The sequence below is a fragment of the Macrotis lagotis genome, chromosome 7 (genome assembly GCF_037893015.1).
Source record: "Macrotis lagotis isolate mMagLag1 chromosome 7, bilby.v1.9.chrom.fasta, whole genome shotgun sequence".
NCBI classification, from domain to species: Eukaryota; Metazoa; Chordata; class Mammalia; order Peramelemorphia; family Peramelidae; genus Macrotis; species Macrotis lagotis.
Window position 1 is genome coordinate 86,211,311 of NC_133664.1, and position 25,701 is coordinate 86,237,011.

Below are 25,701 nucleotides of genomic sequence, written 5' to 3' on the forward strand. Positions count from 1 at the left end.
ACTGTCTGGCTTGCTGTATTGCTAACCCCCAATTAGAAATGACTGAATCCAGGGCAGCTAGGTGGCACAGTGGATAGAGTATTGGCCCTGGAATCAGGAGGACCTGAGTTCAAATCCAACCTCAGACACATAACAATTATGTAGCTGAGTGACCTTGGGCAAGTCACTTAACCTCACTGCCTTTCACACAAAAAAAGAAAGAAATGACTTAATCCAAAGAAGTGCTTCTTGCTTTGAGAGAGTCAACAGTGTAGCCAACAGTGTGGTTAGAAAACAATGCAGAAAATATATGTAGGATACAGTGACAAGAACTGTGCTTGGGGTTCTCCAATCTTACACTTTGGTGGCAATTTCAGTCTAAATTTATTCCTAGGTTTCATTTAAGGTGGCACATACCTAACTTCTGTAGCATAACGCAAATATCTCCTTCCTCAAATTAGCTGGTGGAGTCAAGTATATTGGCAGAGAGTTTACCTTTTCTCCTAATTCATTTCACCTTCTTTTTAAGGATTGTTTAAAAGCTAACCAAAATAAGTACCCTATGCTTATATTCACATTGGACATAGGTTGAAGCAATGCTTCCTACTTCATAAAAGGTCTAAGTCAAGTCCTGTAATTTATGTGTAATCTTGTCTAACCTTTCTAAACCCCAGAAATCTCCACCTCCTCCTCCTACTTCATATTGTCCTTTTTATAGCGACACAAAGTGTTAGAGAGGAAAGAATGGGTTGAAGCTCAAACCCTGCCACTTAGCTCTCCATGTGGCATAGGAAAAAAATCATTTCCCAGAATATTAGTTTCATCATCTACAAAAATGAGAATAACATTTGCAGAGAATTATTCCGGGCAGTGCATTCTCTAACAATAAAGAAGTAAAGGGGGAGAGGGATGCACAAAAGGATGTATCCAGAAAGAAGCAGGACAAAGGGCAAAATATTTCAATGAGTTTCTCTTATTTGGAAAAAAATTGATAACAATTGATATTTTCCCAAAAATTCATTCAAAACATTAATATGAAATGAAATGGGAATCTGTTTCTATCCCTTTCCTCCAATGCTGGATCTCCTAGAAAATATTTTTTTTCTTTAATCTCTGTGTCAGAACTCTGTATTGGCTTGGATCTTCTGATGAAACTTTTCCTCCTTCTCTTCCTTCTCTACTTTTCCACACTAACCTTAGCCAATGTAACCTTGTACAAAGTATCTCAAATTGCTCATCTTTAAAAAGAAGGATTTACATTCAATGGCTTCTGAAGTCTCCTCTAGACCTATGATCCTACAGTATTGTAATATTTGCCCTCGGTATCCTTTTGTAGGGAGAGCAGGATCTCTTAACTCTAAAGATTTTGAAGAATCCAATAACCTCTGGATGTTTTAGCATCAACCCATCTATACAGGGTTCCTCTGTTCTAATGCAAATCAATCTAATCTTCTCCACCATAATTCTAGAAGATAAAAACTGTCATACTGAATCTGGGCAGGCATTCATCCATCCCAATGTTCCATCTTTGACAATGATGCCAGGAATATTTTATTGGTGATGATGATGATCAGTTCAAAACATTAGAAATATGCATGCACACAATACACTCCCACCTATATTCTAAAGCTGTCTTAATAATCACTTTGTCATTATCATATATGATTGTATTTAAATGCTTCAAATCAAATCATCAGATAATTATTATGTTGTCACATTGTACAACTTCCCTAAGTATACCAGTCAATACATTAGCTAGTACTTGTCATGGAATAAAAATTATAGTTTGTGGGAAACTCAGAGGTCATTCAGTTCAACCTCCTCATTTTGCAGTGAGAAAATCTAGGCTTAGGGCAGTTAATGATTTGCCCAGGCTCCTGTGGGTGATATCATAGGTGAGATTTGAACCCAGTCTGCCTGAATATAGAGCAGATTCTCTTTTCCCAATACTGTCTGCTCCCATAAACCAATTAAATACCCAAGAGCTACCCCCACACCACCCTTACTGACATTTGGGGATTTAAAGAGTATGAATTCATTTTTTCTTCATTATCTCTTAGACTTTGATCCTAGCAACAGAAGCATTAATAAATTTTGACTAAAGTTATTATTAAATATCCATTAGTAATAATCATGTATTACTAAAGAAAGGTAACAAGACTTTTCCCCCTTCCTAATTTCTATTTTAGGAATCTGGTATAGTGTCTATGCAAGATACTTTTTAACTTGCTGGGAATATATCAGGGTAGGGAATTGGGACATTCTAAGGTGAGGCAACTCCTTTTGGTGCAGATCAGCATCTTCTCTGGAACTGAGGGGATTAGAGAACAGTTGTCTTGAGCAAGATAAAGTAATATGTCTGAGGTCACACAATCAGTATGGCTTATGCAAAACTTCCTACCATGAAAACTAGTTCTCTGTCTACTATGCTACCCTACCTTTAGGGATACACAGATATAAAAAGCAGTCATTTTTCTGATGAGAAGACAGACAGATAGATAGATGGATGGACGGCTGTTTATGTAAATAAATCTATATGCAGGTATATATAAAATATTTCTATATACATCTATATAGATATGTCTATATATTTTTATATCTATATACATATATAATCTATAATGGAGAAAGAACATGATCGATAAAAAGAAAAGTTGCAATATAAGGTTGCCCAGGCCAGATGTTAAATGAATGATAAAATCAATAATTATTATAGAATAATGAGAGATTAGACAATCCAATATGGAAATGTTTCACAGAGGACACAGGGATTGAGTTGGACTTCAAAGATTCAAAGGAACTTTAATGAAAGAGTAATGAAAGGTCTTGATTGGAAAATATAACATCCCTTCTCACTCTTCACGTTTTTTGTTTTTGTTTTCTTTTTGCAAGGCAATGGGGTTAAGTGACTTGCCCAGGGTCACACAGCTAGGTAATTATTAAGTGTCTGAGGTCGTATTTGAACTCAGGTCCACCTGAATACAGGGCCAATGCTCTATCCACTCTGCCACCTAGCCAGCCTACTCTTCACATTTTTTAAATGAGGAAATAGCATCATTCTTCTAGTCTCCACTATTTTTGAGAGACATTTTGGCTTTGTGAATGGACTTCAGAATTAGAAAGGTTTAATTCCTATTCTGACCTCTAACACAGGCTAACCATAGAAAAATTATTTTCCTTCTCTGAGGGAAAATAGTTTCCTTAACTCTAAAATGGGAAAAATAATCCCTACCTTACTTTTGTGAGGTTTAAATTTATTTGTGACATTTGAAAAATTTCCAAGCACTATATAATTGCCAGTTGTTATTTCTAGCACCATTGTGCCTTTCTTGATTAAGCAGCATGGAGTCTTATGGCAAAGGCACATGACATAAATCCACAGTTATGGGATCATCTTCTAGGTTGCCTGTTCTTTGAGATTTGCAGGTTCTTTGAGGTTTTTTTATGGAATGTGCATGGAAGTCAAATGTCATGAATTATATTGTATCTCACATCCTATAAACAAAGATGTAACTATCATGAACAGAATGGGACTTTAGTCCCAAGGACTCCAGTATTTTGGGTCTGGGGAGGTAGGATTTTCCCTAATAAAAATCTTGAGTCCATTGTCTATACATGATCTTCCATCATATAATATTTCTCTATTCCCTCACCTAGGCTAGAGAGGTCTCTTCTGGAATACACCTTTACCCTTAATTCTCATGAAGATAATGATCCAACTTAGGCATGAATCATCCCTTTCTCAAAATAATTTCACAACAAATTGATGTCTCTGACCACCCCTATCCCACAAGTCTTATCTCTAGAAGTCTACTCTCCACTGCCTCTGCCCCAACCCCCAGCTTTTTAATTTAATGTATGGAAAAAAGGGATAGCTATATCTCCCTACTAAGTCAGTTGGGAAGCTCAAAAAGAACCTGTAGTATCTGAGAGCTTATAACTTTTTTTACCTCTCCCCTATTTATTTTTATTTCTACAATTTTTTCTAGATTGTCCAGACTATTTATGGAATAAATGCTAATTACCACCAACATAAAACTGTATTTGCTTGTATACTCATGCTCTTATTAATTAATAGAATTATCATGTTATAGTTATGAGGTTATGCCAAAAGGAAGGTATTTAATTGTTGATAAGAAAAATACCATAGAGTGTATGGAGAGGGAGCACTTGGAAATTTTTTGTTAAGTTATATTAATTTTCTGGTGTTCCAAAAGGTGAGTATGTAATAAATTTGGCTCTCCAAATCTCCTAAATTAACTTCACCTTATCTCCCAAGGACTTTAAAAGTAGGAATCCATTAAAACTAAGTAGTCTCAGTATGTTTAGGGAAATATATATTGCAGTTATCACTGTTAATATCTTTTACTTGTATTAAATTCTCCCCATAACCCATGTGCTAAATAGACCACATGAAAAATGCCCTCTCTGGTCTTGAGGAACTCCCATCCTTTGGGGTGCAAAATACCTTAATCCAAAAACCATGAAACAGTAAGGGCCTTGAAAAATACATATGGAGAAAATTAAATCATTTTAATATAATAAGTGACATTTCATAAAAATGCTAATCAACAAATATGGAGCAGATCAAACTGACAGGAGCAAAGAGGATAAGCAACAAACCTGCTGGTGCAATACATGCTGAGAGAATGAAAATTTTATCTGGATTTTAATATAATAAATTATATTTTTAGGTTATTTAATTCTTAGTGAAGAAAATAATATTGAAATCCATCCTCCCTCGATGCCCCTGTCCATACTCCAAGCCATTTGCTTATTAAATTCTGGTTTGTCTTTCTTGCAACATATTTGTAAATTCAAGTATACTTGTAGGATAATTTCACTTCACATAGTTAAGATAAATGTGGAAATTTAAATGACTGCCACTTATAGGAATTAAGATAATATCCAATACCCCTTTCACAGACTATATTTGAGATTAGATTAAACCTGCCATGGTTCATCATTTTAGAATTGCTCGTGTCATTTTGAACGGAATGTATTCATTCATGATGGATTTGGCAAAGGAAGTGATTTTTCCAAAGAAGAGTTCTGACCAAAAAAATAAAAAAGACGTTTTGCTATGAACAGTTCTGGCTTCACTTACAAGATGGTGTGCTAACAGAAACTGAAAATAATAACTAGCAAAATCCAGTGAAACTGAAGATAGTAACTAGTGAGTTCCTCTAGTACAATTAAGACTAGAGAAGTTAGTATTTTCATAAAACTTAAATGTTAGATTACACAAAAACATTTCCCATATTGGGACATCTATGATGTAAAAATGAGTAGTTGATAAAGAATCATGTGCTGTTTCTTATTACATATATTCTTGTCAAATAATAATGATAATTCACATTTACATCACCCTCTAAACTAAGTTTTCAGAGAATGATTTAAGTTTCTAATGATAAACCATTGCAGGTTTTTGGAATCTGCCCCCTTCTCCCTTGCCTTAACCTTTACCTCTTGCCCCAATCCCTAAGCCATACAGACCTTATGGAAGAAATGACATGACTGTTATACCATTTGGTGTAAATGAGATAGGAGTCCACAATTCTAATTCTTTCAATTACATGGAGAATCTCCAGGTCTCACTATCTGCCTGTCATTGCATTCTGAAGTCTTCTAGGGCTTGCCATTCTTCTGCCTCCTGCCCCCTTAAGACTTCTGGCTCTATATATCCATTCCAAACATCAGCTATTTTATATGTTGACTCCCTAGATTTCTTGAGATCAGGACTTTCTTGTTTTTTCCATTTCTATGTTCAATGTTAAGCACACTGTTAGTACTTAATAATTTTTTTTCTTTTATTTCAAAACAGATAAGCTTCTGGAAAGCAAATAGAATCTGTATTTGAAATGAGATGATAGAATTCAGGGATTGAAAAGAATGAAGCTTTTTCACACTGCTCAGGTTCTTTCACCTTTTTCATTTGATAACAACTGGCACAGACCTATTAAGGATTTGAATGTTATAATTCAGAAGCATAAGATGGAAGGGTTGAATTAGAAAAATCTAAGAAAATGATTCCATATTTAGTTACCTCTTACTCATGTGCATCCTAAAATTGATTAATTGATTAATTAATTCAATAAACATTTATTAAAATCTATTCTATACATACCACTGCTAGGCTCTGGAAAATATATAAATATTAGAAAAGACAGTAGATATATCTTCACAGAGTTTATGGCCTAGATAAGAATTGCAGCATAAAAACAAATAAGTGTAATAATACACAGTACATAGATGTAATAGAAAATTGTAAAGTAAAAAGACATGTGGCATACAGCTACAATAAGAAATACTTTAATAGAAAAACAAGACTTTGAATTGGCTTTAAAGAATGTGTTGGACTATAATAGGTAAAAGAGAAAAAAGTAATTCCAAGGACAATGTAAACAAAAACTTGAAGATAAATAAAATATAAACAGTACAATTGGGACTCCTGGAATGCTCAAGATGAGAAAATAAGGAAAAATTAGATTGGAAAAAAGTCTAGAATTCCAGGCAAATAAGTTTGTATTTCATCTGGGAGTCAGTCATTCTGTTGAGTACCTACACCTATGTCCCAGGGCTGTTGTGGGCATCCAGTGAAATAATATCTAGAAATACTATCTCAGGTTCTAGAACATAGTAAGTGCTTAAAAATGTTTATTTCCTTGCATTTACCTGCAATATGTTGGGGGCTTTGGAAAATATTTTACAAATTATAAATCAAGCCTTCTCCCAAGAGAGCTTCCAAATATAGATAATTTAAATATCAAGAACTCATCTGAGGTTCATCATCTTCTCTTCAAAAACTTTTTATAAGTCCTGTCATGGTGCCAAGAAATTGTCTAGATAGTTCAGTTACATAGAAAAGGTGCAAATATGTAGCAAATTCTCCAATAAAGAGGAAGAAATTCTAAGACTTTGGATAAGCTATAGAAATATTATTCAATCAACAAACCTTTGTTAAGAGTTTAGTGTGCTCCCAACACTGTACTAAACATTAGTGATTTAAAGAAAAAGTCAAAATATTCTTTCCCTCATGGAGTCTCCATTTGAACTGAAGAGATTCATGAGACATACATAAAGAGGAAAAGATGTTCTTAGGGAAGAAAGCATGAGCAGATGGGGTTATTGGAAAAGATTTCCTGCAGAAAGTATGTTTTAACTGAGTTTTGAAATAAACCAGGGATTCTCAAAGATAGAGATATTCTGTATATGAAGTCACAGAGATGAAAGATGAAGGATCTGATTTAGTGAGCATGGAAGAAGAGAATGGAATGCAGTAATAAATATCTCAGAAGACTGGAAAGATATCAGTTCATGTAAAACTCTAAATGCTAAATATAGAGAATATATTTGAACCTAGAGGAAAGGGTTCCTAACCTGAGGTCTGTGAACTTGTTGATAAAATAGTTGGATAATTCTATTTCAATACCTTGGTTTCCTTTGTAATACTATGTATTTTATTTGATGCATTTAAAAATATTATCTGAGAGAGAGAGAGAGAGAGAGAGAGAGAGAGATCTATAGGCTACATTAGACAGTAAAAGGAAGTTGCTAGGTGGTTCAGAGGATAGAGTGCCAGGCCTAGAGTCGGAAAGATCTGAATTCAAATCCAGCCTCAGACACTTACTAGCTTTGTGATTCTAGACAAGCCACTTAAACCTTAATCCACTGGAGAAGGAAAAGAAAAACCTTTCTAGTATCTTTGCCAAGAAAATGGACATTTTGGACTGTATTAGGGTGCTATGCTCCATGGGGTAATGAAGGGTCAGACACTACTGAACAACAAACACCATTCAAGAGTTCATGATACAAAAAGTCTTGTCCTAAAAGTATTAGGGAGTCAATAGAGTTTCTTGCATGAGGAAGGTGATGTGGTCAAACGCTTCACTTTAGGAAAATCACTTCAACAACTATGTGAAGTTTTGAATTAGCAAAGGGAGAGATTTGAGGCTAAAAGAACAATTCACAAGGCTCTTACTATAGTCCAAAGCTGAGAGGAGATGGACCTGAAGTAGGAAAGAATGAAGAAAGTGGGGCCTTGAGGGAGTTTGTGGGAAAAAGAAATGACAAGATCTGACAACTGGTTGAATATGTGGGGAGAGTGAGAAATTGAGAATGACCCTAAGGTTGTGAGCTAGGGTAACTGGAAGGATCATGACAGAGATGTTCGGAAGGGGGAAGAATTTGGGTCTTTTTTTTGTGAGGAGGCAAAGAATGAGTTCTATTTTGGGACATGTAAATGCCTACTAAATATTTGGAAGATGAATGCAGCAAATCCCTCCACCTGGTCCCTAAAAGATTTCCAGGCATTGGATTACATTTTTCAAAACTATTAATAGACAAGATCATAGTTTCTATAACTGATTGGAATAAATACCTTTGGGGAGAAGGAGTCCATGAATTCTCGTTTTATTGTGCTAATGTATTGCAAACTATACAAACAAAAAAATTTCCTAGTAATAGGGCATTTGTCCCAAGAAGAATAACATTTCCTTTGGGTCCAATGATGCAGCCATGTTTTGTACTTTGAAATGTTTTTCCTTAAAAGAACGGTTGTTTCCCTACTGAACAGATCGATGAGAGAAAAGTGGATTGCGCTTGTAGGCACAGTAGTCTTTGTTGATGGCAGAATGTTCCAAGGTCTTTTAGTTCCTTTTCCCTATATATGAATATTTACTTCTGGAGTCATGAAACTAGAAAAATTAAGGGGAACAGCTGAGGGTCACAATATTTGGTTTTCTTTTTTTTTTAATGCTTCAAACTGTTAAACATTTTGCACAACTATCTTCAATGTCTCAAGCCCAATAGATTTAGGAAAATGTCCAATTAAAAGAAAGGTGACTTCTGTGCAAACAGAAAGGGGAAGCCCCATGAGGAGAATGGTCAAAGCTACCTAGAATATTAATTAAGATATACGATGACTTGTTTTCATCGGAGTAGTCATTGGGCAGTTAACACCTGCCTAATCCCAAGACTTTCTTACAGGGCAGAATAGCTGGGTTCATTTTACCTCTGTCTGTGTAAATTCCTTAATACATTTCTGAGGAATGATTGTAGGGCCAGCAGGATAATTAGGAAAAGCTGATATGGTAAATTAAGGAACAGTAAGCACAGTTCTTTTTATATTAACGAACAAATTCTTCCTTTGGAAAAGTAAACAGTCTCACAATTTGTGAACCTTGTAGACTGAACTATGTGGTAAAATCTTTTTGTGATGATTGACTTCAAGGCCTGAAACCTATGCCAGAGTTTTGTATAAAGGATACAGTGGTCTCTGCTGTCTGTGAGATGTTTTGTCATACCTGACCTGATAAGATAAAGGATTCTTAAAAAAACAAAATCATTCTTATGAATTTAATTGTTGAGAGAAAATTTCTGCGGAATTGCTTATAAGGAAATAGATATTAGACAATTTGTAGTTCTCTTGAAAAAGAGCTATAAAGATGCTATATAGTGGCTTTTCTTGCCCTTTGGGGGTTTATTACAAGAAATGTGTTTAACTGAAATGCTGCTCTTTGTCTCTGGCTCCTAGGACTTTTAAGCAATTACTTAAATACATACACACATACAGACACATGCAGATAGTTTTAGTTGACAATAAAGGGTAAGTTGCTATTTTTTTAAGTAGGAGCTTTGTACATGAATTTAGAGGTATGTGTATATATGTATATAAGTATATAAATGTATTCTATAGACATACACACATACACATATACATATATTGTTTCAAAGTTTGTAGAATAATTTAAAAATCTTATCTAAGTTTATTTTCATAGTGATCCTGAAAGATATTGCTGATGGGGTTCACACCAAGAAATCTTGGGGTTCTGTACAAGTCTCAGGCTTTCTCCCAGGCAAGTAGGCATTTTGTTGGGTACTCTGATGGCACAATAGGCTAAGGTGAGAGGTACTGTAGCAAAGAGAAATCTGACATATGCTCATTTATATAGTGAGGAGCTAAAGGAAGTAAAGAGAGAAAATTATGATCTCTGTTAAATAATTAGGTCTTTGTAAAATGTCTCCGGATGTCAGAAATTAACCCAGGAATGTATGTCCACAAGGACAGCTTGAAAGGACAGAACTCATAATTAAGTTATAAACCTGCTTGTTAAGGAAGGATTTTGGATGTCAAGGAAGACCCCAGGTGCTAATACTAAGTAATTAAGTCCCTTTAGGCGAATGGGGAAATTCATGTAAAAAGTAAAGGACAAGGATAGCCCTAAGCAGGACAGAAGCAAAGAGCACTGATAAAGGGCAACCAGGGCAGGGGTAGGGGCAGTAGAGCCTGCAATCAAGTCATAACTAGGATTCCAAGTTTTAGTAAGGATTTTAGCGAGAAAATTCTAGTCAGAAAGTTGGAACCTCATCAGAAACAGAGTAGACCAGAATGTTAGGGGGACTCATTAATCCCCCCATCACTTCCAGTATCCACATTTTACAAAAGAAGAAAGTGAAGCAAAGGTTAATAAAATTATTCCAGATCCTGCAGATGGTAAATATCTGAAGTAGGATTTGAATTCTGAAGATCTTTCTGACTCTTAAGACCACTGCAACATCTATCTGCCTCTCTAACGCTGTTTTATATTACTTTATCAAGAGCAGGTAGGTGCCATAGAGAATAGAAGGTTGAATCTGGCATTAGGAAGAAATAAATTAAAATCTGACTTCAGACACTAGTTGTGTGACCCTGGACCAATCACTTAACCCTGTTTGGTCAGTCTCCTCACTGGTAAAAATGAACTGAAGAAGGAAATGGCAAACCACCCCAGTGTCTTTGCCAAGAAAATCCCAAATGAAGTCACAAAAAGTCAAACACAACTGAAAAAATGACCGAACAATATTAAATTATCAGTCACCATAGACAGACTATTATTCTATCAAGTATAGTCCATAGATAAAAGTCAAATTTTACAACCTGGTGCTCAGAGTTCTTTGAGCATAAGTTTTCATTTTGTCCAGTCAGTTTTTAATCTGATTGTGCTCCTTCACTAGTTCATTCCAATCTTATTTCTGATAGAGTAGTATAGAAAAATAATTCATAAGCAAATAATTCATAAGCAAAGGACCTGGGTTCAAATCCCAAATATGTTACTTAATGCCTGTGTCATCCTTGCCCAGGATAGGGGCTCATCTGACCCCACTTTTGTCACCTATAAAATGAGGGGATGAACCAGGTGACCTGAAAGACCTTTTTGGTTCTGAATCTATGCTCTTCTGATCCTATGATCCTTCTTACTTACTAGCTATCCAAATCTTATCCAGCTTTCAAAACCCAGCTCAAATCCTGCCTTAGGGAATTCAGTGAGACCTTCCCTGACCATTTAAGCCCACATTAATCTCCTCTTTCTCTGAACTATTGTAACCCTTATTATCTATGCCACTCATTTAGCACTTAATCATATACTGCCTTATACAATTAACTTCTTCATGTGTGTATGACTTGTCTATAGAATAAAATCCTAACAGAAAAAAAGACCTCAGTCTGTATTCCTTTTGTAATTCTCTCCTTTTCCTTTGCCCCTACCAGCTGAACCATCTTATCCTTCTTGTAGGTCCTTGTTTCCTGCTTCTTTGAATGAAAGAAGGATGGAAAATTTAGCAGTTTCATACACTTGGCTTAGCATCTGTGATTTTCATAGTGGACCTTGAGTGAGGCAATATATGTCATTCAGACAGCTAAATGAGTTAGGAGCTTTGCCTCTAATATGTCAATACTGTTTATCCCTACTATCCCTGCAAAGTCAAACCAACCTGAATAGAGAGATGCTTCCTGATTGCTGTATCTTTTCATTTTAGTCCTACATGGAGGATCATTTGAAGAATAAGAACCGACTGGAAAAAGAATGGGAAGCTCTCTGTGCTTACCAGGCTGAGCCAAACACATCTCTGGTAGCCCAGAAGGAAGAGAATGTGCAGAAGAATCGTTCTCCTACTGTGCTGACATGTATGTATATTTTCACATGAGTTATTGATGTTATTTTTTATGTAACCTTAATTGGGCAAGGACAGTAATAAGGCTAGGTGCTGCAGTAGGCAGTGGGGTGTTAAAGTGCATGGAATGCTCAATCTGGAGTCATAAAGATGTGAGTTTGAATTCTGTCTCAGCTGTGTTATCCTGGGCAAGTCACTTAGCCTCTCTTCTTTGCATCAGTCCCCCCCCCCCCGTAAAATAGGGAGATAGCAATAACACCTCCTTCCCAGGGTTGTTGTGAGGATAAGAAGAGATAGCATATGTAAAACACTTTGCAGACTTTAAAGTGTTGTGTAAATGCTACTGTTATTATTATTATTATTATGAATTATCAGTATATTGAAATTATAAATGCTCTGGTTTCTTTCAGTTTTCTGCATTGCAAGAAAACAGACCACAGTATTAGAGGGAAAAGATAGACAGGCAGACAGATAGACAGAAAGAAAGAATTGTATAATTACAGTTTTAACAGCCTAAAGCAAAGCAGTATTCACAAATTCATGAAATGTAGTAGAATACTCGTTTTGTCAACTTCTGTTTTATTTGTGAAAAGTGTGGTTCTGCTACACAGAATCTGAATGCAGCATGTGAATCAATACTCATTGCAGTTTCATGTGAAGAAGCAATAATAATGGTCATTCAGTAGCGGTAGCTCTGGTTCAGCTTTTGTAGGGCCAATCCCATGCCCATCCAATATAAAAACACCAGCAGTTTGTAATTAGGGGGCCATTCACTAGATATTGAAGTCCAGTGAAGGAGTCCCCATAGGCTTTCTGGGAAACAGTACTTGGTATTTTCTAGTACCTTAGATGCTGGCTGTCCTTAACAGTTAAGCTTACAATGAACTATAAGCCTGAAGGTGATCAGCATTTATGCCTCAAAAAAGCTACTTCATTTTGTTTTAAAGGGTAGCAACTGGGAGGGAATGATAGACTCTGTGAATTCAAATCCCAAATAGCAAAAATGAGTATAATAACTTTTTTCTTCAGAATCAGTCCATTTATGATAGCATATCTTGGTTTTTTAGAAAGTTCCTCCCCTATAAGAAGTTGGAGGGCTTTGTAAAATAACTCTGAAAAATACAAGGCATGTTATATCTGAGTCCATTTTCTCTTCTGTAAAATGGGATTAATTGCTCATTTCCAGACTCACATCTAAGTCCCTAAATTATATAACATTATTAGGTACTACTGACACTACTCTCCAAAATACTACCTACAAAATAAAGGTCAAATTTTACAACCTGGCTTTTTTGAAGCTTTCCATAATTGTGCTTTTCCTCATGAGGAGAGATAGCAAAATGTGTTGTCAAAAGCACTGATAATTTATTCAGAAAACACAAATTCAAATTCTACCTGCATCACTTACTGTGGCCTTCGAAAAGTAACAACTTCTGTGAGGCTAGTTTCCTCACCCATTACAATGGGTGGTATCTAAGGTCCTCTTGCAGGAAAGTCCTTTACATTCCTATAATTCTAATTTCTATTTTATAGCAGTACCTAAAATAAAACAATCTTGCTATCAGAGAGAATCATTAGTGTCAAATTCTTTGTAAACTGTAAAGTGTTATCTACTATCATCGTAGAGTTTTTATTTTTTTAAATTAAAGATTTTATTTATTTTGAATTTTACAATTTTCCCCATCTTACTTCCCTCCCCCACCCCACCCCCATAGAAAGTAATTTGTCAGTCTTTACATTGTTTCCATGTTGTACATTGATCCAAATTGAGTGTGATAAGAGAGAAATCATATCCTTAAGGCAGAAACATAAAGTATAAGAGATAACAAGATCAGACAATAAGATATTTGTTTTTTGTTTTTGTTTTTTTACTAAATTAAAGTGAATAGTCCTTGAACTTTGTTCAAACTCCACGGTTCTTCATCTGGATACAGATAGTATTCTCCATTGCAGACATCCCAAAATTGTTCCCGATTGTTGCACTGATGGAATAAGTGAGTCCTTCAAGGTCGATCATCGCCCCCATGTTGCTGTTAGGATGTACAGTGGTTTTTTTTTTTTTTTTCTGGTTCTGCTCATCTCACTCAGCATCAGTTCATGCAAATCCCTTCAGGCTTCCCTGAATTCCCATCCCTCCTGGTTTTTAGGGGTTTTTTGTTTTTGTTTTTTGCAAGGCAAACAGGGTTAAGTGGCTTGCTCAAGACCACACAGCTAGGTAATTATTAAGTGTCTGAGATGGGATTTGAACCCAGGTACTCCTGACTCCAGGGCCGGTGCTTTATCCACTATACCACCTAGCCACCCCAACCCTCCTGGTTTCTAGTAGAACAATAGTGTTCCATGACATACATATTCCACAGTTTGCTAAGCCATTCCTCAATTGAAGGACATATATTTGATTTCCAATTCTTTTCCACCACAAACAGGGCTGCTATATTTTTGTAGAAGTGATGTTTTTACCCTTTTCCATCATCTCTTCAGGGTATAGACCCCAGTAGTGGTATTGCCAGATCTAGGGGTATGCGCATTTTTGTTGCCCTTTGGGTGTAGATCTAAATTTCTCTCCAGAAAGGTTGGATGAGTTCACAGCTCCACCAACAGTGTAATAGTGTCCCAGATTTCCCACATCCCTTCCAACATTAATCATTGTCCTTTCTGGTCATATTGGCCAGTCTGAGAGGTGTGAGGTGGTACCTCAGAGAAGCTTTAATTTGCATTTCTCTAATAATTAATGATTTAGAACAATTTTTTATATGACTGTGGATTGCTTTGATCTCCTCATCCATCATCAGTAGTTCTTTTGATTGAAATCATGTAAAGCCAATCAATCATCAAATATTTATTAAGCACCTATTTTGTATGAATCTCGGGCATTGAGGAGGATAGAAAGAAGAATAGGATAAAATTTTTGTATTCAAGAATCTTAGTCTATATAAAGGAAAGGAGCTCTAACCATACAAAAAGAGAAAGGAATCTTAAGAGTACATCACAGATGTCAAATATGCCATGTAATCAATTTATAGCCCTCAACAGTCCCAAATGCAGCCAGAACCAGATTAAAATGTAATTGGAGGGGCAGCTAGGTGCCATAATGGATAAAGCACCAGCCTTGGAGTCAGGAGTACCTGGGTTCAAATCTGGTCTCAGACACTTAATAATTACCTAGTCGTGTGGCCTTGGGCAAGCCACATAACCCCATTTGCCTTGCAAAAACCTTAAAAAATGTAATTGGAAAATAGTCAACAAAATAAATAAAAATAAGATAGAACCCAGATAGATGTTACATGTGGTTTTTATAGGTTTGACATCACTGCTCCACAAATTAACATGCTAGGTTGTTTGGAAAAGTGAGACAAGGTTCTGAGTCTATCAGAAGTTATAGAAAAAAAGGATTAGGAAGAACTGGCTTACTATTTTTGTCATATAAACCCAGATTAAGGGTTTTATAGATGAAATCATGATCATGTTGGTCTACCATGTATCACCCATTCTCATCTCTACTTTCCTACAAATTTCCACAAAAGTCTCATTGCCTAAGTTTATAGCCTTTGATATTGCAACAGCATACCAGGTGAATGGTGCTATTCAGACTTTGGTGACTTAGCCAAATTCCTGTAGGGATAATTATATCCTCCTTTTCTTGAGTCCCCACTACAATTTGTCTGAATATAATCATCTTTATTGTTCAGGATCAAAAAGGACTAGCTCTGTAATGAAGTTGTAAAATGTTGAAGAGTTTTACCCTACAGGTGGTTATACTTCACTGAAAACTTGCATTGATTTTAATACAAATAAGAGGAAGGGTGTACTTAATAAAAGTTATAATTGTAATTAGTACACACAATGTTCTCAGCTTCCACATTTTTAGATGTACTGCCACTGATACCATATTCCCAAGCTAGAAAGGAGAAGTCAGCTATGAGTCTCCCTACCACCTCCTATAGCCAATATTCTAAGCCTTCTTGTCTCTTTACTTGAAAACTCTCAGTTTTACTCCATTATTCATTCATGGCACTACCCTAGCCCAGAATCTCATTTTTGGTTATTCAGTCATTTTAATCATGTCTCACTCTTTGTGTCCTCATTTGGGATTCTCTTGGTGCAGATCCTGGGATATTTTATCATTTCCTTCTCTAGATCATTTTACAGATGAAGAAACTGAGGCAAACAGTGTTTAAGTAACTTATCCAAGGTCATACAGCTAGTAAGTGTCTGAGACTAAATTTGAATTCATGTCTTCCAGACTCTATCTATTGTGCCACTTAGGTCCCTTCGGATCTCATTATCTCACTCAGAGATAACTCTAAAACCTCCTAACTAGTTTCTCTGACTGTAATTTTGTATTCAATACTACTACCAGATTAGTTTTCCTAAAATATTGTTTTCACTCTGTCACTCTACTGCTAAAAATCTGACCATGGCTGCCTAAGGGCAAATAAACATATGACATTCTTTTAAAATCTTTAGCAAACAATATATTGTGTATAAATTGCAAGGTGTAATGTTTTTAAATAATGAATTTACATATGCACATTTATACATACACATGTATTTATATGCTTATGTATATCTATTCTGGATCATCATTATGGAGTAGAATTTAGTGTTGACCTGGCTGGGTCTTCCAGATCTCATCAAAAGGATTCAATTTACAGAAGTATTAAAAGTATTTCATTAAAATACAGTTTCAACTAGAAAGAATTTCTACAGCATATATTCCCAAAGGTTAGTGTTAAAGCCAAATTTAAGGTAGAAATTTCTAAGTTGGGGTTCATGAAAGCTATTGTGGCAACTGAATTTCAATACAATTTGATCCCTCTGTAATGCTAGGTTTTTAAAAAGCATTACTCTGAACTGGGATCCCATAGGTATAACCAGATCTCAAAGGGGTCCATGACCCAATAAAAGTAGAAAACCCAATTTGGTTTAAATATTCTTATGTTTGTTGTGTATTGGATACAGCACACACAAAGTTGACACAGAGGTGGAGAGTTAACCCTGAGTTCTTGATGACTATGTTATTTATCTCAGAAGCTCTTGAACATTCCACCAGGCTGAAGAGGCTTTGGAGACATACTAACAGCAGATTGAATCTGCTTCCTGAGGATCAGCGCACCTAAGGTTGGAAAGCCTCATCATCACCAGTGTCCACTCTGTGTTAAACTTTTGGGACATAGTTGCCCATGAATCAATGAAAAATATAAAGTGGTTCTCAGACCGGTGTGACATCTAGCTGCTTCTACAGTGGTGTTGGCAAAGGAGCAGGAAAGGGGGTAGAGGGTACTAGGAGTCACAAAATTTTTAGACCATCTATTCATTTTAGATTAACTGTCGATTCTCTAAATGGGAGATTCGCTGAGTTCAATGCCTAGTGAGGGGACATGCTTCTAGAAGAAAAAAAATTGCTTTGGTCTCAATACTCTCAAAATGAATCAGAAGAAAGTGACTGAAAAGGAGGATTTCTTACATGTTTTCCTTGAAGATACAAATATTGGAATTGAAGAAGTTGGTTTTTATCCCTTTTACCCACAGGCAATGAGAAACATTATTTCATGAGACATTTCATTACTTCATACTGCAGTTTTAAAAATAAATATTTGGAGGAAAAAAACATAAAAATGTTTTTCAAGCTGATTTACCAAAATATATTATAGAGAATTAAAAGAAGTTCTACAAAGAACTTACAGATTTCCTTCAAATTAAATCAGCCAATACTTTTATACCTGGTATCTTCAATGCAAAGGTGAAAATAATAGAAAATACTAGAAAAATACTAGAAAAAATACTAGAAAAATACTAGAAAAAGAAGAGAAAATATACTCAGTAATTGATAAGCTAAGCAGAAATCTCATACTTCTATGTTAGAATAGTTCTTTTGAGAAAAGAATCAGAGCATTATAGACATGTGAGTACTAAACAATATCACTAAAAATTAAATGGACAGGAAATAATTCATTTTTGATGGAGTAGTGTCTTGGTCAGGATTTGAACTCAAGACTTCCTTTCTCCAAATTCTGTGCCACCAAGATGTCTCTGTAAGTAAACACTTGACTTATTTGCTAGACAGGGAGATGTGGTCAAAGGTGACACTAATTTAGAAGATATATATATATATATATATACATATATATATATATTCATTTGTAAAATCTAATGGAGAAGAATGATGGAAGATTAAGGGCAGTGTTAATTAAACAGAGATGTGACACAATGTCAAACCAGCTTAAAGAAAACTTTGTGAAAATTTCAACTAAGCAAAGTCATACCAAAGACATTTAAGTATGAAAATGAAAGCAGACAATACAGAGAGAAAAAAAAAGATCAGCAAAGATTTTTAAAATGAGTGTTTTTCACCATCAAGGACAGTAAAGCTCTCTCTCTTTTGGTCTCTGGATTTACAACCTTAGAGGAGCTCATAAAGGAGATAGAGACGCCACTGAAGAGAACAAAGATGGGGAAAGCGGTTGAATAGGACCAAGAATATAAAGAGGAGATATACAAAAGAAGCCATGCAATTTTCAGTGTTAAGGAATAGATTCTAAAAGGAAGGAAAGAAACCAAAATCACGTTTAATAAAAAAATAAGATTCATATTTTATTAATTATAGAAAAGGGTAACCAAGAGAATATTATAAATTATTGCCCTGCATGCCTACTTTCCCACCTATGAGAATAATTCAGAAGGACCTGAGTTCAAATGTGATCTCACACACTTGGGCAAGTCAATTAACTCTATTGCCTTGCAAAAAAAAAAAAAAGAGTATCCTCAATGAGGGTATCAGTCAGAAATAAGTGGGTTTAGCAAACCACATCTTTATTCTCACACAAGTGACTGAAAAATGTAGAGATGTGACCTCCCTACTGTGCTCAATTTTGATTGATTACAAGAAAGCTCTTGATTCAGTAAAGTAAAAGGACCTCTTGAGGGCTCCTTTCAAACAAGATATTTTCCATCCATTCATCAAATTTATTCAAGATTCCTTGAAAGATATAACATCTGAGATTACCTTATTCAAGGATTTTATGATCATTATTATCAAATGAAGCAAAAATAGAGATAAATGTTCACCAAAAGTGTTTGTAACTGTCTTGGAGAAAACTGAATACATTCCAAATTTAACAGAGATTTCCCATGGAAAGTAAACTCCTTCAAGTTTTCCAAGCTTAAATTTGGCTTTAACACTAACCTTTAGGAGTATATGCTACAGACATTCTTTCTAGTTTAAACTGTATTTTAATGAAATACTTTTAACACTTTTGGAAATTGAACCCTTTTGATGAAACCTGCTTAGAAAAACTGCAATGACTCAAAAGAGTTTGGTCTAAAAGTGTACACAGGAAAACCATATGAATAAAGGGTCCATCAGCAAGCACTTATTAAGGAAATATGTTCCACACATTGTACTAAGCTCTGGGATATGAAGAAAGGCAAAAGATGACCCCACTCTCAAGGAGCTCTCAGTCTAATAAGAAGACAACTTGGAAACGAAATGCATATGCTGAGTATGAATAGGCTACAATGCATACTAAATAAAGAGCTACAAACAAGTAAGAGCCAGCGTAATAGATGTTATCAATGTATGATGGGAAAAGTTTGATGGATTATGAAGTGAGAACAATAAGTAGTGGGCATAATGTTTGTTTTTCTGATATATTTTAAGTATCAGGAAAAAATGAGAAGATTCCTAGTACATCAGGCAGATTCCCCTAAGGCAGACTTACAGAGGGTCATAGAGAAGAGTCCCACAGGATGGGCAGGACTGTTGGCCGAGATCCACATCATTAGAGGAAATATTCACACATCACCGATTCATTTGAGTATATGGGTTAGATATAGAATCATTTATGAGCAGTATCTCTGTTTTACAAAAGAGAAGTTGAGTTGTTTTCTTTCTAAAATTACAGGACTCATAGAATAAGTATATTAAAGACAAGGGAATTTTTTAATATTTAATTTAGTCATTTTAAAATAAATTTAAAGCAGTACATATATCTTCCAAACAATTCATGGGAAACTCTACTAAATATGGCTAATAAGGTTGATACCCAATAGAAGCATTAAGGGAGTGATAGATTACATCCTTGCTTTTCATGAGCTCAAGTCACTGACCCAGGTGAAGTACATCCTAAGATAATAAAAGTAATGGCTGATGTAATGACTGATGATTGTGGCAGATGGAAAAGCTACAAATTGGAAAAGGGGAAAATGTTTTGCTTGTCTTTGGAAGAAAGTGGAGAATAGAGATATAATCTCTATTAGAGATATTCCTATAAGGACAGTGAGCTTGACTTCAATTCCTAGAAAACTTCTAGAATATATTATTAAAGTGGTATTTAATGAACACCTATAGAAAATTGTAGTTCTTTGACAAGAATCCAGGTCATAACATCTTAAGTGTTTTGCCTTTCTTGACAGAGTTATGGAACTAGAAGATTAGGCAAGTGAAGGAGATAGAGTTTATCTAGATTTTAGCAAAGCATCTGCTCAGTCTCTCATACTATTCTTATAGAAAATATGGCACTATGTGACTAGATGATTATACAATATTTTAGATTCAGAATTGGTTCAATGACTGAACCTGAATAATAGTCATTAATGATTGATTTCAACTTGGAATTAAGCCTTCATTGTGTTTAAAGGCAAAAAAATTTCATTAACAAACTGAATTATTATCAAAAACAAGTTACAGTGATAGGAAACAACAACACAAGAATGAAATTCAGACTTGGACTTCTACCCAAAGTCAGTTAATAGAAAGGGTTTTATATGCAAAAAAAAAGAACAATTTACAGAGTAGCCCAGAACAATCCATTTTCAAAGGAAAGGAATATCAAAGAGGGTGTAACCATTCTTTCTGAATCTATTTCATGTTCTTTTTATAAGTAAGGTCTGACATAGTTAAGACAAAGAGCCTGTTAGCATTTTGACTTCTTAAGACCACCTGCTGTCTCCTCGAGGAAATACTGATTGTTCAATTAAGAATTAGACCTTTTTATATATTTATCAAAATGAATACCTGAGAAATTTGTCCTTGACTTGATACTGTTTGACATTTGTATCTGTGACTTGGATAAAGTCAAAAATGGCAAAATTATCGGATATGGAGATGACATGGAGATGAGGATATGAATGCATTGTATGAAAGAACTATGATTCAGCAGTATCTCAAAAGTATAAAATATAAAGATGTATCTGACAAGAGGAAATTGTAGAGAATAAAAAGAAGTTCTACAAAGAACTGTAAATATAAAATCTCACAAAGGTTCAAAAAATCAACTTTCCAAATATAAAATGGAAAAGGCAGTGCCAGGCAGAACCTCATAGGAAAAAAGATCTGTATGAATCAACAACGTAACATAGTAACCAAAACCTGGAACTAGTGTAATAAAAGCAGGAAGGAAGGAAAGAAGAAGAAAAAGGAAAATGCTAGCTGTTTTCAACTATTTCAAAGAATATCAGAGCGGCTAGGTGGCACAGTGGATAAAGCACCAGCCCTGGAGTCAGGAGTACCTGGGTTCAAATCTGGTTTCTAAAGGAAGGAAGGAAGGAAAAAAGAAAGGAAAGAAAGTCCTACATTTTGCCTAGCCCAAGAAACTAGAAATAGAACCAGTGAGTAGATTTTACTACAAATTAATTTGTTTATTGTTAGGAAAAACTTCCTTATAATTAAGGTATCTAAAAGTGGGATGGGCTGTCTTGAGAAGTCTTAAAACAAAGAGAGTAGAGGCAAATCTCTTTTTTAAAATTTTAATTAATTTTATTTTTCCAATTACATGATATGAAGGTTTTTCAAAATTCATCCACTTGCATATTTATGTTACACTTTTTTCTACTACCCTTCCTTCCTACCACTCTCCCCTTAACAATGAACAGTTTAGCAAAAGTTATACATATACATTTGTGTTTAACATGTTTACATATTAGTCATCTTTTATATGAGGAATTAGGACCAAGGGAAAAGAAAGAAAACCATGGAATAGGAAGAAACAACATATCAGAAGTTTTTCTAAAAAGTGAACATAGTATCCATTCTGTTTTTTGTTTTCTTCTGGATGAGGATGGTGTTGTCTATAACAGGTCTCCCAGGGTTATCCTAGATCTTTGAACTGATGGTTGGTCAACTCACAATGTTGTTAATTTGTACAATGTTCTCTTGGTTCTGCTCCCTTCACTCAGCTTCAGTTCACATAATTTTTTCCACACTTCTCTAAAGTTCAATCATTCTTATAGAGCAATAGTTCTCCAAAACATTCATAATCCACAGCTTTTTCTTAGCCATTGGATAAGCACTTTTCAAATATATTTTAGAGGGGATCTCTTTTTAAGTATATTTTGGACTAGATGACCTCCTAGGTCTCTCAGAACCTTGAAACATTATAATTCTATCATCACAGATTTTGAGCTAGTTGAGTCCAGTTGTTTTTCAGTCATGTCAACTTTTCATGACTCCATTTGGGGTTTTCTTGGTAAAGATACTCGAGTGGTTTGTTATTCTTTTCAAGGATATTCTTTTACCCAGATCATTTTACAACTGAGGAAACTGAGACAGAAAAAGTCCTTAAAAAGTCCTATGAACACTGGCCTTCCTACAACATGGTATCTTCTTGTTTCCTTTCTAAGACCATATTGCCTTTTTTTACAGTCAGAAGTAGAAATATGGAGTCTACCTCTTGGACACCTTACCTATTAAACTGAGTCAAAGTTGGCCCAAGGCTCAAAAGGAAGGGGTTTTAAATTCCATCTTGTAGTATAATGGATAGGGAGTCAGCCTCAGATCATCAAATCCTATGTTCAAGCTCTTTTTGTACTATATACATTTAGTCCTCTGCACAAAGAAGGTATCTAGTAATGGAAGTTTCCTCACTGAACATTCCATATACTAATGAAATCAAAGACTCAGACCCTATTTCTATATATATTTGCATACTAAATTCCTTCTTTTGTTACTGTTTAGTAACATCCTGCTCTTCATGACCTTATTTGGAGTTTTCTTGGTAAAGATGTTGGAGAAGTTTGCCATTTCCTTCTAATATCTCCTTATGCTGAAAATCATGAGCAAAATTGAGCAGATATTACAGAGACCTTAGGATCTACCACTTTTGAATTCAAAGTTTTTAGCTAAGCAAGAATTCAGGAGAGGGAGCATTACTCAGGAGAAAAAGTTAGGACTTGGAGACATGGTTTTTTAACCCTTGTTCTATCATTTAGTACTTGGGACCTTTGTCAATCAATCAGCATGCATTTATTAAGGACCTATTATTTACCAGGTATTCTACTAGGTTCCGAGTATACAAGTTCAAAGAATGAAATAAGCTGTTCTTTCATGGAACTGACAGTCTAACAGTAAGCCTTCATCTTCTCTAGGCCCTCCTCCTCTGTAAAAGAAAGAGAATTGTACCAGATGATCTCTAGGGTCCAAATCTATGATCCTATTAGTGACTGAGTAGTTGGCTGAGGACTTTGTGAAATGCTTGGAGAAGATACAAAGGTTAGCCATGGCACCATTGCTGACTTCATTAAAATTTACAGACTAGTGGGGGAAATCTATCATGGACCTAAATAACTATGTTCTTTGTTATTTCAATGAACTATAATTTTTGTGGTATGGTTATTCCATTTTAAAAATTTATGTCTTAATGGATTACCTTCACAAATTGCTGTGCCTAAAAATTCATCACTCAGATTGTAAACTTCTTTTGAGGTTCTCCCCAAACTTTGCTAAATTTATCACTGGATTACAGCAATAATAGCAACAACAATCACTGTCATCACACCCTCACACACATACATATACATATACATACATATATCACTTTAAGGCTTATAAAACACTTTTAAAAGAATAAACCTTTGATGTAGATAGTATATTTTACAGATGAGGAAATAGAGGATCAAAGAGAATAAATGACCTATCCAGAGTCCAATGAGACCTTTAACTAAAACTACTCTTAATGAACAATAACCTCAGTTGTTAAATCCAGTGGATTTTTTCTCAGTCCTCATCTCACTGACCTCTCTTTTAGCTTTTTACACTGTCCAACTGTTCCCTCTTTCTAGATACTATTTCTTCTCTTGGAGCTTGTGACTACTGTTCTCTCCTGCCCCTAATCTAACTACTCCTTCTAACTCCTCTTTGCTACATATTTATCTATCTATCACCCATGCACTAAATATGGGCATTCCCTAAGACTCTGTCTTGGATCCCCCTCTTATCTATCTCTATGCTCTTAGTGATCTAATTTGCTCCATATATTCAATCTCATCTCTATACAAATGATTCCAAGATCTATATATCCAGCTTTAATCTCTCTTTCTCTCCTCCACCCTTCTCCCAACTTCTCTCCTTCTATCTTTCTCCCATTATCTCCCTGCCTCTCCCTCCCTCCCTCCACATGTACTAAAATCCCACTAATTAGAAATCTATTTGTGGACAGTAAGCAGCTTCTAAAACTACAAAAACTTTTAGGATGATTAGGGATTGTTAAAAAATACAAAAAGGGCTATGTGGCTCAGTGAATAGGGCACCAGTCCTGTAGTCAGGAGGACCTGAGTTCAAATTCAGCCTCAGACACTTAAAAATTACCTAGCTGTGTGGCCTTGGGCATGCCACTTAACCCCATTTGACTTGCAAAAACCTAAAAAAATACAAAAAAGAAATATGAATTAATCTAAACAACTCCTTTTTCTCCTAATACCTTTTTGAGGTCAGCTTCATTGAGAATATGGAAGTTGAGAGTTGAAGTGTAGGATGGTCATTTTAAAGTTTAGGACACTTGAGATATTGGGGAAACCAGAGTGGAGTGCTCTCTATTTCATGCAGGGAGTGGAAGCAACCAGGATAGCATGAGGACAATGGTTATGTGAGGAAAGACACCCTAGAAATTGGAAAGGGGAGGGGAATGATGTCTAAGATAAACTTTTATCAGTTTTTCAAAATTTCTCTGAGTCAATGTTAAAAAAAAAGTCTTTCCCCTCTTTTTGCTCCATTTCTCTTATATAGTTCCTACTAGATCAAACTCATACTAAAGTTTAACACTTTTTTTCAATCTCCTCTACCATACTACCATGATATATCACCATGATGATAAACTGATTCCTCTGGTTTCTCAAAGGTCATTCTTACAGAATGCAAGCTTTGACCGGAAGAGTTTTTTGTACAGACGCCACAGTCATTGTAATCTGAAGGCCAGCAAAATCTAAATTGAGGGAGGCTTCCTACTATATTGGCCTGAAGGTGATTTTTTTTTTTGTCCATAGCATTCCCTGAAGATCATCTATTAATTAAAGAATTCTCATGCTTGAAGAAAGAGAGTATCAGTGCTTTGGTTAGATGACAGTTTAAGTAGATTTATATAGATTTATTTGCGATCCTATCATTTTTAAGCATTTTTCACATTTCTACAGAGAAATAAATTAATTTCAAGCTCCAAAACAACAAAATTGTAAATTCTTTATATAAGACTCTCTAAAGGCTATGCCAGGGCAGCAAGGTGGCACAGTGAGTGAATGAAGTACCCTACCTGGAGTTAGGAAGACTTCTTTTTCTGAATTCAAATCTCACCTACTGGCTGGGTGACCCTGGGCAAGTCACTTAACCCTGTCTGCCTTAGTTCCTCACCTGTAAAATAAACTGGAGAAGGAAATGGCAAACCACTCCAATGTTTTTTTGCCCCCCCTAAAAAAAACCCCAAAAGGGGTCAAGAAGAGTTGGACATGACTAAAAAATGATTGAACAAAAAAGGGCAGCTTCTTTCAGATTTCAGATGAATATTCACTTAAAAAACTTTC

General features: G+C 35.3%; 1 protein-coding gene across 1 annotated transcript in view; it reads left to right on the forward strand.

Moving 5' to 3' along the window:
• The window catches only part of LOC141492676 (receptor-type tyrosine-protein phosphatase N2), a 144,847-nt gene that overhangs the window by 32,935 nt on the left and 86,211 nt on the right, over window positions 1–25,701 (forward strand). Inside the window, exon 2 of the mRNA XM_074193253.1 lies at window positions 11,779–11,926. Coding sequence (XP_074049354.1) covers window positions 11,779–11,926 — 148 coding nt within the window. The remainder of the gene's footprint in view (window positions 1–11,778; window positions 11,927–25,701) is intronic.